Below are 15,323 nucleotides of genomic sequence, written 5' to 3'. Positions count from 1 at the left end.
TAGCTTGTAAAGCTATTTGATAAACTGGAATTTTTATTGAAATTGAAGGATTTACTTAATAGATTAGAAGTTATTTGAATTGAAGGAATTTGATTATTATACTGAGAATTATTAAAATTAAAGGAATTTAATTACTTCTACTGGTTCAATAAATTATTGTTAATTATGTGAATCATCGTTGATATAAATATTTCTATTTTCATGATTATTTAATATTATTAACCCATAGTGAGTGTCATAGTCGGCCATCTCGTCTCTACCTCTTCGAGATTAGGCTTGATACTTACTGGGTACACGTTATTTTCGTACTCATACTGCACTTGCTGCACATTTTATTGTGCAGGTACATATATGTATAGCGGCCTTGTGGGCGCAGAGGTGTTATAAAAGTTGAGGGGAGATATGTGAGTTGCATTCTATATTACGATCCGCAACTAACAGAATCTCCTTCAGAGTTATTATATTTTCCTGTCTAATTTGTATTCTGGACAGATGTTGTATTTTATTTTAATTCCCTAGTAAATGCTCATGCACTTGTGACACCGGATTTTGGGAATGGTTGTGAATTGTTTAGAAATTTAGCTGCAAAAATATTTATCATTTACTCTATGAGTTTTTATCTCTACAAATTTATTAAAGAAATTTTTATTTCAAAAATACTAAAATGGGTAATTAAGTTAATTGATTATGGTTGGCTTGCCTGACAGTGGTGTCCGGCGACATCACGACCTTTTGGATTTTGGATCGTGACACTCAAAGTGACAAATAGATAGTAGACATCAGAATCCTAAATATTACTTCATCAAAAACATTAAATTCTTAATTAATTTTATAATTTATATAGTGATTATTATTACTATATTATATTGAACACGTTTGAAGCTTTTGGTTAAGTAGTCTTCGATGTTTATGTGCCTTTAGTCCTTTATTTGGCACCGTATACAAAATATTTCCTTTTGTAATTCAGACTTCAAGGTTATAAGTATTAGGTTACGTAACTTAGAATTATAGTAGTAGTTATGTTACATCGTCAAATAAGAAAATACTTCGGGTAAGATAAAATTTTAATTTATTTTAAAGTTTTAAATATTAGGAAAAAGTGACTATTCCTAAATAGTAGGAAATTGATAAGGAAATTATTAATAAACGATTTCTTAGTTGACTAAAAAGTCTTAAATATTAGAAAAATAATTAAATGACTATTACTAAATAATAGAGAATTAATTAAATAACTATTCCTAAATATTAGGGGATATAATCAAATGACTATTTTATCTAGTGTGAACTCTATTTTAAAAAGGTAAAAAAAGCGAACGGCATTTCGTTAAGGGCCTTCGTACTTTTAATATAATATAGATAGGTATAATAATAAATTTAAATAGCTACTTTTATAGTCGGTTTGGTTCGATTTTTTTTGATTAAAACCAAAACCAAACCAAATTTGATCGCTTTTTAAAATTCAAAACCTAAAAAGTATCGGTTTTTTTTGTCGATTTGGTTCGGTTTTTCGGATTTTTATGAACACCCCTACCTGTAACTGATCTTCTAGATCCGCCCCGCACCGAGGGCTTTCACTACTAGAACTCTTCGTGAAGTGAATAGGCGATGATCAGACTCATTTTAGCAATTTTAATTGTATGACTTTTTTCAAGAACCGTTGGTTGGTAAATTCAGTTGCCATAAATAATCAAATTCAATCGATGCAAAAACTTTTCGTTAATATTGTCATACAACGTCAGTCACCTGCGTTATTGGTGGTTTATATACATTTTTATGTTGAGAAAATTTAACTTTCGACATTTAAAATGATGGTTAATTAATTGTATACTTTAAAATTTTCTAAATAATATGTTTATGATCATTGTGGTACTACGGGAAATAGTTGACAAATGAAACTTTTAGTATTCAAAAATGGCAATAACATCCCGCGTATGAGTACCTCTATCCCACTAATCAGAATTTTTCTCCAAAACGTGTAATCTTGGCTGAACTAATTTAGGTGGTGTGTTGTTTTTCTAGGAATACCAAAAATATATAAAATACATTAGGATATGACTTAAAGATAAAACATAACGGAAAGAATAGACGAAACCATCAGCAATACAAAGTATAAGTTGCATATGCAAAAATTGATTTATAACCGCATATGCAAAACTCGATTTAAAAGTTGCATCTGTTGAATGTGCTCCGTAAGTCGCATTTGTTGAAATACTATTTATATACACTAATACAAACATTCTTTAGTTTTTCTCCCATTATCCATTTCCATTTTTCCTATACAAATTAATGAGTTATTCTTCAATATAATGTGACTCCTGTATTTACTAATGTCTAAAAAGATGCAACTGATAGAGCAAATATTGACTGTACACATATGCATCAGTGGATTTATAAGTGGACAAAATAAAGGACAGAATTTGATTGAGATTTGAAAAAAAGTTAGATTTGAAGTTGAAGAAGGGTATTTGAAAGTTTGTAGCCAAAATTTTATGGCTAGACGAGTAGAATTGACAATCACTGATCATACGGGAGTTACCGTCATAGGAGTTAAGTCACACTTATTATTTTTTATTATTACTTGGAAGATTTAAAAGAAAATTTAGAAATATTACCTAGACTAAGTGAGGTGCATCAAAGACGAGGACGGTAGAGTGTTAGATGGGGAGGCTCAGATCAAGCAGAGATGGCAGACTTACTTTTATTGACTTCTGAATGAAGAGGGGGACATGGATATTGTGCTAGGTGAACTGAGGCATTCAGAGAGTCTCCGAGACTTTTGGTATTGTAGGCGCATTAGGGTTGAAGAGATCGTGGGGGCAATGCGTAAGATGAGCAGGGACAGAGCGACTGGGCCAGACGAAATTTCGGTCGAATTTTGGAGGTATGTGGGTAGAGCAGGCTTGGAGTGGCTGACTGGGCTGTTCAATATTATTTTCAGGATGAAGAGGATGTCGGATAAGTGGATGTAGAGTACGGTGGTACCGTTGTACAAGAACAAATGTGATATCCAGTGTTGTAACAACTATAGGGGTATCAAGTTACTTAGTCATACCATGAAAGTTTGGGAGAGGGTGGTGGAAGTAAGGGTGAGGAGGACTGTGTCTATATCTGACAATCAGTTCGGGTTCATGCCGGGTCGATCGACTACGGAAGCTACCCACCTTATTAGGAGGTTGATGGAACATTACAGGGATTGGAAGAAGGAGCTGCACATGATGTTTATTAACCTGGAGAAAGCATATGACGAGGTCCCTAGGGAGGTTCTCTGGAGATGCCTGAAGGCAAAAGGTGTGTCGGTAGCTTACATTAGGGCGATCAAGGACATGTATGATGGAGCTAAGAGTCTGGTTAGGACAGTGGGAGGCGCTCGGGGCATTTTTCGGTTGTTATGGGGTTACATCAAGGATCTGCGCTCAGCCCGTTCTTATTTGCCCTGGTGATGGATGCAGTGACACACCACATTCAAGGGGAGGTGCCATGGGGTATGTTATTCGTTGACGACATAGTTCTGATTGATGAGACGCGAGGTGGTGTTAACAACAGGCTGGAAGTTTGGAGGTACACCCTTGAGTCTAAAGGTTTCAAGCTGAGCAGGACTAAGACAGAATATCTGGAATGCAAGTTCAGCACCGAGTCGGAGGATGTGGGCATGGACGTGAGGCTTGGAGCACAGGTCATCCCCAAGAGAAGTAGTTTTAAGTACCTGGGGTCGATTATCCAGGAGGACGGAGAGATTGATGAGAACGTCACACTCCGTATAGGGGTGGGATGGATAAAATGGAGGTTAGCATCAGGAGTTCTGTGTGACAAAAGAGTGCCACCGTTAATCAAAGAAAAGTTCTATAGAACTGTGGTTAGATCGGCTATGTTGTATGGGGCAGAGTGTTGGCCGGTTAAAAACTCTCATATTCAGAAGATGAAAATGGCAGAGATGAGGATATTGAGGTGGATGTGCGGGCATGCTAGGATGGATAAGATTAGGAATGGAGTTATTCAGGAGAAGATGGACGTGGCTCCTATGGATGACAAGATGCCAAAAACGAGGCTCAGATAGTTCGGGCACGTGCGGAGGAACCCTGATGCTCCGGTGAGGAGGTGCGAGAGTTTGGCCCTTGCGGGACGAGAAGAGGTAGAGGGCGGCCTAAGAAGTATTGGGGAGAGGTGATGTCACGATCCAAAATCTCACATGTTGTGATGGCGCCTAACTCAATATTAGGCAAGCCGACAATCTCAATAAACCATCATATCTTTTAAATTTGAAAACATAATATTTAACTTCAGCGGAAGAAATCTCACAAATATAGATATAAACACTCCCAAAATCCGGTGTCACTGAGTGCATGAGCATCTAATATGAATACAAAGTCTGACTGATAAAAATATTGTCTGAAAGTATAGAACAGTACAATAACTGAAAGAAAGAGAGTCAAGGTCAGCAGACTTCAGGCAGCTACCTTGATAGTCTCCAACTAATAGCATTCTGAGATCTAATGGTCACCGTGTACGAAAGCACCTAGATCTGCACACGAGGTGCAGAGTGTAGTATGAGTACAACCAACTCAATCTTCGCAGGTATAGTCCAGTGCATAAATAATGGTACAAAAATGTAGGCATGCTTTCAAGTTCAACAGTTAAACTCAGTACAAGCAAAATAGATCGATACTGCATAATATGAGGAATATGACATCTCAGTGGAAAGACCTCATGTACTACTGGTCACAATTCATTCGGTCACTCAGTACTGTTTATGGTCAATCCAGCCCGGGGATATTCCATCTCGTATATACATACACATCGACTAACAGTCAGTCGCTCGGTACAGTATAAGGCCAATCCAGCCCTGGGTAATTTATCCCCAAATGTAAATGATATGGACAAGATCCATATCCAGAAAAATTCATCACAATATAAATAAGTAAGGCAAGTCCACGCCCTAGGAAGTCCATCCCGAATATATAATCATCTACGCTCACTGGAGTGTGTACAGACTTCGGATGGGCTCCTTCAACCCAAGCATGATATAAAGCCGATATGGCCTACTGCAGGCGGGCAGTCCCGATCCGTATAATAATAAAGCCTATAACGCCTGCTGCAGGCGGGCAGCCCCGATCCATTTTATAATAATAATATATATATATATATATATATATATATATATAAAGCCAATATGACATGCTGCGACGCGCAGCTCGATCCCATAAATATCCCCACAATGGATGAATATGACTGAGTGTGAAATGTATATTTTAAAAATAAAAAAATTTAACAGCAACACGATCCCGTGGGTCCCAAACTCTGGGCACGTAGCCTAAACATGATCTTTAATAAGAGCCTCAACTCAATTTCTCTAACACGTGGGAAATGTTCAGATAATAACATGATTCTTTAATTTTTACAACTTCACAGAATTTATTCAAGTAACAATTTCAATGGTGCACGTCCACACGCTTGTCAACTATCGTGTGCGTCATCTCCAAACAATTCATATAACACTAATTCGGGGATTCATACCCTTAGAACTAAGTTTAGAAGTGTTACTTACCTCAAACCGTGTAATTCTTTATTCTGCTATGCTTTTGTCTCGTGAATTGGCCTCCAAACGCCCCGAATCTTGCCACAAATAATCCGATTCAGTCAATAAAAATTATTGAAATTAATTCCATAAGAAAACACTAATTTTCCAACAAAATCCGAAATTTAACTCAAAACTCGCCCGTGGGACCCACATCTCGGAACCCAACAAAAGTTATAAAATCCTAAAACTCATTCAACCATGAGTCTAACCATACCAATTTTACCAAAATCCGACCTCAACTCAACCTCCAAATCTCAAATTCTCCTTTTGAAATCCCTAGGTTCAAATCCCCGATTTACACTTCAAAAATATATAATCTAGTCGAATTATTTGATGTTAATTCAATATTATGGAGTAGAAATGATCACAAGGGACTTGCTTCAAGAATTTCCGTGAAATCCTCGCTCAAAATCGCCTAGCTTGAGTTTGAAATGCCCAAAAATGGCAAAAGCTCGGAATCCCTCTGCTTTTTTACTGTCCAGGGGTTTCCGCTTCTGCGGATTTTCTCCCGCTTCTGTGCCAACACTCGCTTCTGTGATCCCCCACACGCAGGTGCGAGTCCGCACATATGAAATTCCTTCTGCATATGCGCTCCATAGTCCACCAGCCTAGCATCCGCATCTGCGCGTCCCAGCTCGCACCTGCGAGCTTGCTTTTGCGAGTTTTCTATCCGCTTATGCGGACCTTACGCACCTGCGATGCCCATTGCGCTTCTGCATGCTCGCACCTGCGAGCCAAATTCCACAAGTGCGATTGCACCAGAAGACAGAAATTTTAGCTTTTTCTTCTAAGTCCGAATTTGATCCGTTAACCACCCGAAACTCACCCGAGGTCCCCGGGACCTCAACCAAATATACCAACAAGTCCTAAAATATCATACGAACTTAGTCGAGTCTTTAAATCATATCAAACAACGCTAAAAACACGAATCACACATAGATTCAAGCCTAATGAACTTTGAAACTTCTAATTTCTACAAACGACGCCGGAACCTATCAAATCACGTCCGATTGACCTCAAATTTTACACACAAGTCATAAATGACATAACAGGCCTATTCAAATTTCCAGAATCGGATGCCGACCCCGATATCAAAAAGTCAACCCCCCCGGTTCAAACTTCCCAAAAATTTGACTTTCGCCATTTCAAGCTTAATTCCACTACGGACCTCCAAATAAAAGTCCAAAATCACCATACGGAGCTATTGGAATCATCAGAATTCAAATCCGAAGTCTTTTACACATAAATCAACATCCGGTCAACTTTTCCAACTTAAGTTTTCAATGATGAGTGTGTCTCATTTCACTCCGAAATCCTTCCAGACCTGAACCAACTAACCCGATAAGTCATAAAATAATTGTAAAGCATAACTTGAGACGTAAATGAGGTAACAAGGTTATAATACTCAAAACGACCGATCGGGTCATTACATTCTCCCCCTCTTAAATAAACGTTCGTCCTTGAACGGGTTTAGAATCATACTTGGAGTCTCAAGTAGGTGTGGATATTTGCTCTGCATCTCCTGCTCAATATCCCAAGTAGCTCCTTCGATTGGCTGCCTCTCCATTGTACCTTCACTGATGTTATGTTATTTGACCTCAGCTTTCGAACCTACTGGTCTAAAATAGCCACCGGCTCCACATCATAAGTCAAATTACCGTCCAACTGCACTGTACTAAAATCTAAAATATGAGATGGATCCCCGACATACTTTCGGAGAATGGATATATGGAACACTGGATGAACACTCGATAGACTAGGCGGCAATGCAAGTTCATAAGTCACCTCTCCAATATTCTTAAGTATTTCAAAAGGCCTAATATACCGAGAGCTCAACTTGCCCTTTTTCCCGAACCTCAACACACCCTTCATAGGTGAAATCTTGAGCAGAACCTTCTCCCCAACCATGTAAGCAACATCACGGACCTTCTGGTCAGTATAACTCTTCTGACTAGACTGCGTCATGCGAAGCCGCTCCTAAATCAATTTAACCTTCTCCAAAGCATCCTGAATCAAATCAGTACCCAATAGCCTAGTCTCGCCCAGCTCAAACCAACCCACCGGAGACCGACACCGTCTCTCATATAAAGCCTCATACGGAGCCATCTGAATGCTCGATTGATAGCTGTTATTGTAAGCAAACTCTTTCACTGGAAGAAATTGATCCCAAGAACCCCCGAAATCTATAACACAAGCGCGTAACATATCTTCCAATATCTGAATAGTGTGTTCGGACTGTCTCTCCGTCTGAGGGTGAAATGTTATACTCAACTGAACTTGTGTGCCTAATTCTTGTTGTACTGCTCTCTAAAATTGTGATGTAAACTACGTGCCTCGGTCCGAAATGATGGACACAGGCACCCCGTGTAGGCGAACAATCTCCGGAATATAAATCTCAGCCAACCGCTTCGAAGAATAAGTAGTACCATCTGGAATAAAATGCACGGACTTGATCAACCGATCTACAATCACCCAAACAACATCAAACTTTTTCAAAGTCCGTGGGAGCCCAACTACGAAGTCCATGGTAATACGCTCCCACTTCCACTCCGGAATTTCAAGTTTCTGAAGCAATCCACCCAGTCTCTAATGCTCGTATTTCACCTGTTGACAATTTAAACACCGAGCTACAAACCCAACTATATCTTTCTTCATTCGTCTCCACCAATAGTGCTGCCTCAAATCCTGATACATCTTTGCGGCACCTAGATGAATGGAGTACGGCGAACTATGAGCTTCCCGGAGAATCAACTCATCCAAACCATCTACATTAGGCACATATATCCTGATCTGCGTCCATATTACGCTGTCATCCCCAATAGTGACTTCCTTGGCATCACCGTACTGAACCGTGTCCTTAAGGACAAACAGATGGGGTCATCATACTGATGTTCTCTGATACGATCATATAGAGAAAACTGAGAAACCAATCTAGCAAACAGGTTAGCCAAGGCCTGAACATCCAAGGCTAAAGTCCACTCTGCTACCGGTAAGTGTGCTAAGTTTCCCAAACTCTTCGCCTTACGACTCAAGGCATCGACCACCACATTGGCCTTTCCGGGATGATAGAGAATGGTGATATCATAATCCTTAAGCAACTATAACCACCTTCGTTGCCGCAAATTAAGATCATTCTATTTAAAAAGATGATGTAGACTCCGGTGATCAGTATAAACCTCACAATGGACACCGTACAAATAATGCTGCTAAATCTTCAAGGCATGAACAATAGTTGCTAACTCAATGTCGTGGACCGGATAATTTTTCTCATGTACCTTTAACTGTCTGGACGCATAGGCAATCACCCTACTGTCTTGCATTAACACTTCGCCGATACCAATACGTGACGCATCACAATATACAGTATAAGACTCTGAACCTGTAGATGACGGCAAAACTAGAACTAGAGTTGTGGTCAAGGCAGTCTTGAGCTTATGAAAGCTCTCTTCACACTCATCCGACCACCTGAACGGAGCACCTTATTGGGTCAATTCAGTCAAGGGCGATGCAATAGACGAGAAGCCCTCCACAAAGCGACGATAATAACCAACCAAGCCAAGAAAACTCTGAATATTAGTAGCTGAAGATGGCATGTGCCAACTCTGAACTGCCTCTATTTTCTTTGGATCCACCTTAATCCCTTCACTGGACATTATGTGTCCCAAGAATGCCACCGAACTAAGCCAGAACTCACACTTAGAGAATTTGGCATACAATCTCTCTTCTCTCAGCCTCTGTAATACAATACCCCAAGTGTTGTGCATGCTCCTCCTTCTACGTGAGTACACCAGGATATCATCAATAAATACTATGACAAATGAATCAAGATATGGCTAGAATACACTATTCATCAAGTGTATAAATGTTGCTGGGGCGTTGGTCAGCCCAAAAGACATCACGAGGAATTCATAGTGGCCATAACGAGTCTTGAATACTGTTTTTAGAATATCCGAATCCCGATTTTTTAACTGGTGATACCCGGATCTCAAATCAATTTTGGAGAACACCCTCGCTCCCTGAAGCTGGTCAAATAAGTCATCAATACGCGGCAAAGGATATTTATTCTTGATTGTAACTTTGCTCAGTTACCTGTAATCGATGCACATTCGCATAGTACCATCTTTATTTTTCACAAACAGAATCGGTGCACCACAAGGCGACACACTAGGCCTAATAAACCCCTTTGTTAACAAGTCCCTATGGCACACGGAGACAATACCTATGATCACTGCATCTGAAGCAACAACATCTGGCCTGGCAAGAAAAGCATAAAATCAGGACTGACCGCCACCTGATCAACCTCTCCCTCTTGGGCGACCCCTAACTGGCTGAGTCCCACCCCGAGCTGGCTGGACGGGTGGTGGAGCAACTGGTGTAGAAGTAGTAGCCTGACTCCTCTGCTGAACTGGACCTCGCGTAAGGCGGGGACAATATTTCCTCACATGACCCAGCTCTCCACACTCATAACAATCCCTCTCGAAAATGGTGTTGAGTTCTGAGGCAGACCTCGAGAACCAGAATAACTACCAGAAGAACCTGATACAGATGATCCCTGAACTGAAGGAGCACGGGGCGTACTCTAGGCTGGAAGGGCACTGAGATATGACTGACTCTGATGAGAATTGTATGAACCATGACTGGATTATGCACCACGGTGTATTGGACGACCCGTATAAGCGTGTATGTACGGACGACCCCTATTGTGGTAGGACTGCCCTCCAGAAGGTACCCACCAGAACTGCCCGAACCTCGAGGCCTCTTAGCCTTTCTCTCACCACACTACTGGATATGGACCACCTCTATCTGCCGAGCAATGTTAACCACCTCGTCAAAAGTGACACCTGACACCCTTTCCCTAGTCATAAGCAACCGCAACTGGTATGTGAGGCCATTAATGAACCTCCTAATCCTTTCCCTATTAGTGGGAACTAACCAAACTGTGTGACGAGACAACTCAGAAAATCTCATCTGGTACTGCGTCACAGACATGCCATCTTGACGTAATTGCTCAAACTATCTGCGCATCTCCTCTCTGCGAGGCTGCACTACAAATTTCTCCAAAAAGAGAACGGAGAATTCCTGCCATATAAGTGGTGCTGCATCGACCGACCTGTGCCTCTCATAAGCCTCCCACCATCTGAAGGCAACACTAGAAAACTGAAAAATAGTGAACGAGACCCCACTGGTCTCCAGAATACCCGTTGTCCGAAGCATCCGCTGGCACTTATCCAAAAAATCCTGAGCATCCTCTGACTCAGCACCGCTAAATGATGGAGGTCGAAGCCTCCCAAATCTCTCAAGCCTCCTCTGCTCATCATCTGCCATAACTGGGACTACTGGGGCCTGAACAGCTATAGCCGACTGGGCTGGTAGTGCCCCCGGTATCTGAAGTCCTTGCACTACCTGCTCTAGAGTATGGGCAACAGGGGTATGAATACCTCCCCCAGCCTGAGAAGTGGTAGGTGTGGCCTAAGCCGAAACCACCTGAGCAAGGCCAGTGCAAACTGTCAATGTCTGGGCCAAAGCCTCATGAAGGCCTCGAATAACAATGGACACAACTGGTGCCTGAACTGGCCTTATCGGTTCAGTTATGTATGGAATTGGATCCCGAGCTGGAGCAACTGGTGGTGCTGCTCCAACTGTTGTACAAGCTATACCTCTACCTCTACCTCGCCCCCGATCTCTACCACAGCCCCGGCCTCTCGCGGCCCTAACTGGTAGCACTGGTGGCTGACCGTCTGATACGGTAGTACGTGTCTTCACCATCTGTGAAAGAATAGAATAACATAAATTTAGTTTCCAGAATCAACAAATTCGCACGACAGAATGCAATAAGGTGAAATTTTACTAAGGGTTTGGCAACCTCTCGAAGATAAGTACAGACATCTCCGTACCGATCCGCAAGACTCTACTAAACATGCTCATGACTCGTGAGACCTATGTAACCTAGGCTATAATACCAACTTGTCATGACCCAAAATCTCACATGTGTGATGGCGCCTATCTCAATACTAGGCAAGCCGACAATCTCAATAAAATACCATATCTTTTAAATTTGAAAATATAATATTTAAATTCAGCGGAAGAAATCTCACAAAATAGATATAAACACTCCCAAAACCCGGTGTCACTGAGTGCATGAGCATCTAATATGAATACAAAGTCTGACTGATAAAAACACTGTCTGAAAGTATAGAACAGTACAATAACTGAAAGAAAGAGAGTCAAGGTCAACGGACTTCAGGCAGCTACCTTGATAGTCTCCAACTGATAGCACTCTAAGATCTAACGGTCGTCGTGTCCGAAAGCACCTGGATCTGCACACGAGGTGCATAGTGTAGTATGAGTACAACCAACTCAATAAGTAACAAGACTAACCTCTAGGCTGAAAGTAGTGATGAGCTTCGCAGGTACAATCCAGTTCATAAATAATGGTACAGAAATGTAGGCATGCTTTCAAGTTCAACAGTTAAACTCAGTACAAGAAAAATAGATCGGTACTGCATAATATGAGGAATATGACATCTCAATGGAAAGACCTCATGTACTACTGGTCACAATTCATTCGGTCACTCGGTACTGTTTATGGCCAATCCAGCCTAGGGATATTCCATCTCATATATACATACACATCGACTGACAGTCAGTCACTCAGTACCGTATAAGGCCAATCCAGCCCTGGGGTAATTTATCCCCAAATGTAAATGATACGGACAAGATCCATATCCAGGAAAATTCATCACAATATAAATAAGTAAGGCAAGTCCATGCCATGAGAAGTCCATCCCAAATATATAACCATTTACGCTCATTGGGGGTGTGTGCAGACTCTGGAGGGGCTCCTTCAGCCCAAGCATGATATAAAGCTAATATGGCCTACTGCAGGCGGGCAGTCTCGATCCGTATAATAATAAAGCCTATAAGGCCTACTGCAAGCAGGCAACCCCGATCCATATAATAGTAAATCATATAAGGCCTGCTTCAAACGGGCAACCCTGATTCATTTAATAATAATATATATATAAAGCCAATATGGTCTGCTGCGACCCGCAGATCGATCCCATAAATATCCTCACAATGGATGAATATGACTGAGTGTGAAATGTACGTTTTTAAAATAATTAATTTAACAGCAACACGATCCCATGGGTCCTAAAATATCGGCACATAGTCTAAACATAATTTTTAATAAGAGCCTTAGCTCAATTTCTCTAACACGTGGGAAATGTTCAAATAATAACATGATTCTTTAATTTTTACAACTTCATAGAATTTATTCAAGTAACAATTTCAATAGTGCACGTCCACACGCTCGTCAACTATCATGTGCGTCACCTCCAAACAATTCATATAACACCAATTCAGGGATTCATACACTCAGAACCAAGTTTAGAAGTGTTACTTACCTCAAACCGTGTAATTCTTTATTCTGCTATGCCTTTGCCTCGTGAATTGGCCACCAAACTCCTCGAATTTAGCCACAAATAATCCGATTCAGTCAATAAAAATTATTGGAATTAATTTCATAAGAAAACTCTAATTTTTCAACAAAATCCGAAGTTTAACTCAAAAATTGCCTGTGGGTCCACGTCTCGGAACCCGACAAAAGTTACAAAATCCAAAAGCTCATTCAACCAAGAGTTTAACCATACTAATTTTACCAAAATCTGATCTCAACTCGGCCTCCAAATCTCAAATTCTCATTTTGAAATCCCTAGGTTCAAATCCCCGATTTACACCTCAAAAACATGTAATCTAGTCGGATTATTCGATGATAATTCAATATTATGGAGTAGAAACGATCACAAGAGACTTACCTCAAGAACTCCTGTGAAAACCTTGCTCAAAATCGCCCAGCCCGAGCTTGAAATGTCCAGGGGTTTCTGCTTCTGCGGGATTTTTAGCCGCTTCTGCGGATTTTCTCCCGCTTCTGTGCCAACTCTTGCTTCTGCGATCCCCCACGCGCAGGTGCGAATCCGCACCTACGAAATACCTTTCGCATCTGCGCTCCACAGTCCACCATCCTAGCATCCGCATCTGCGCGTCACAGCTCGCACCTGCGAGCTCGCCTTTGCGAGTTTTCTGTCCGCTTATGCGGACCTTACGTACCTGCGATGCCCATTGCGCTTCTGCGTGCTCGCACCTGCGAGCCAAATTCTGCAGGTGCGATTGCACCAGAAGGCAGAAACTTCAGCCTTTTCTTCTAAGTCTGAATTTGATCCGTTAACCACCCGAAATTTACCCGAGGTCTCCGAGACCTCAACCAAATATACCAACAAGTCCTAAAACATCATACGAACTTAGTCGAGTCTTCAAATCACATCAAACAACGCTAAAAACACGAATTACACATAGATTCAAGCCTAATGAACTTTGAAACCTCCAATTTCTACAAGCGACGCAGGAACCTATCAAATCACGTCCGATTGACCTCAAATTTTGCACACAAGTCATAAATGACATAATAGACCTATTCAAATTTTCAGAATCGGATTCCGACCCCGATATAAAAAAGTCAACCCTCCGGTCAAACTTTTCAAAAAATCGACTTTCGCCATTTCAAGCCTAATTTCACTACGGACATCCAAATAATTTTCCAGACACGCTCCTAAGTCCAAAATCGCCATACAGAGCTGTTGGAATCATCAGAATTCAAATTCGAGGTCGTTTACACATAAATCAACATCCGGTCAACTTTTCCAACTTAAGTTTTCAATTATGAGACTAAGTGTCTCATTTCACTCCGAAATCCTTCCGGACCTGAACCAACTAATCCGGTAAGTCATAAAACAATTGTAAAGCATAACTTGAGCAGTAAATGGGGGAACTGGGTTATAATACTCAAAACGACCGACCGGATCGTTACAGATGATTAGACAGGACATGGTATTGTTGCAGATTTCTAAAGACATGGCCCTTGATAGGAAGGTGTGAAAGTCGAGCATTAGGGTTGTAGGTTAGGACTTAGTCGAGTCCAGGGGTGAGGCTAGTTCAATAGGGGTGGTCTTAGACTGATAGGGGTTTATGTTATGTTCTCCCTATCCTTACGTTTTCATAGCATCATGCTTATTTTCTGGTTTTGTTATTGCATTTCAACTATTTTCTAGTTCTTACGATGCTAATATTATTTCTTTGATTTCTTTTGATGGTACTAATATATTGTCCTTTCCCTTCTCTTCTCGTATTTTTCGTCTTCTTGAGCCTAGGGTTTTTCGGAAACAGCCTCTCTACTCCTTCGGAGTAGGGGTAAGGTCTGCGTACACACTACCTTTTCAGACCCACTTGTGAGATTTTACTGAGTCGTTGTTGTTGTTACATAGTAAATAACTAATATAAAAGTCAAAAATGGAAATTTGAAATACGAAAAAACTGTAAGGTGTTTTAGAGGCCATAAATCGCATTCTTTAAAACTATAAACGCATTAGTCGAATGTGACTTATAATTCAACAAAATGCTGACTTATAAATTGCATTAGGTGCATACTACTTGTAAAGCGTAGTCAGAGACGGCGACTTATAAAACACATTCATTGAAGCCAACTTATAAATCGGTTTATAAATCGTATTGTTGACTTATAAATCATATTCAAAGACAACGACTTGTAAAAAGTATTCAGTTAACGCAACTTATAAATCGGTTTGAAATTATAAATCGTATTGTCAGAATGCGTCTTACAAATATCGCGTTTATCAGCATAAATCGAGGACTTATAAAGCGCATTTGGTCACTGCGAGTTATAAAACGTGTT

General features: G+C 40.7%; 1 protein-coding gene across 1 annotated transcript; it reads left to right on the top strand.

Moving 5' to 3' along the window:
- The first annotated feature begins 3,439 nt into the window (after positions 1-3,439).
- Positions 3,440-4,054, top strand: LOC104087916 (uncharacterized). The gene has a single exon (XM_009592495.2). It carries the CDS (start codon positions 3,440-3,442, stop codon positions 4,052-4,054), a length of 615 nt encoding a protein of 204 aa, XP_009590790.2.
- The last annotated feature ends 11,269 nt before the right edge of the window (positions 4,055-15,323 follow it).

This window comes from Nicotiana tomentosiformis, chromosome 7 (assembly GCF_000390325.3).
Source record: "Nicotiana tomentosiformis chromosome 7, ASM39032v3, whole genome shotgun sequence".
NCBI classification, from domain to species: domain Eukaryota; kingdom Viridiplantae; phylum Streptophyta; class Magnoliopsida; order Solanales; family Solanaceae; genus Nicotiana; species Nicotiana tomentosiformis.
The sequence above is the reverse complement of the archived record's forward strand: the minus strand, read 5'-3'. Positions and strand labels throughout refer to the sequence as shown.

Coding starts and splice junctions, on each gene's coding strand:
- LOC104087916 (XM_009592495.2), top strand. CDS start 3,440: ATGGATGCAGTGACACACCACATTCAAGGGGAGGTGCCATGGGGTATG.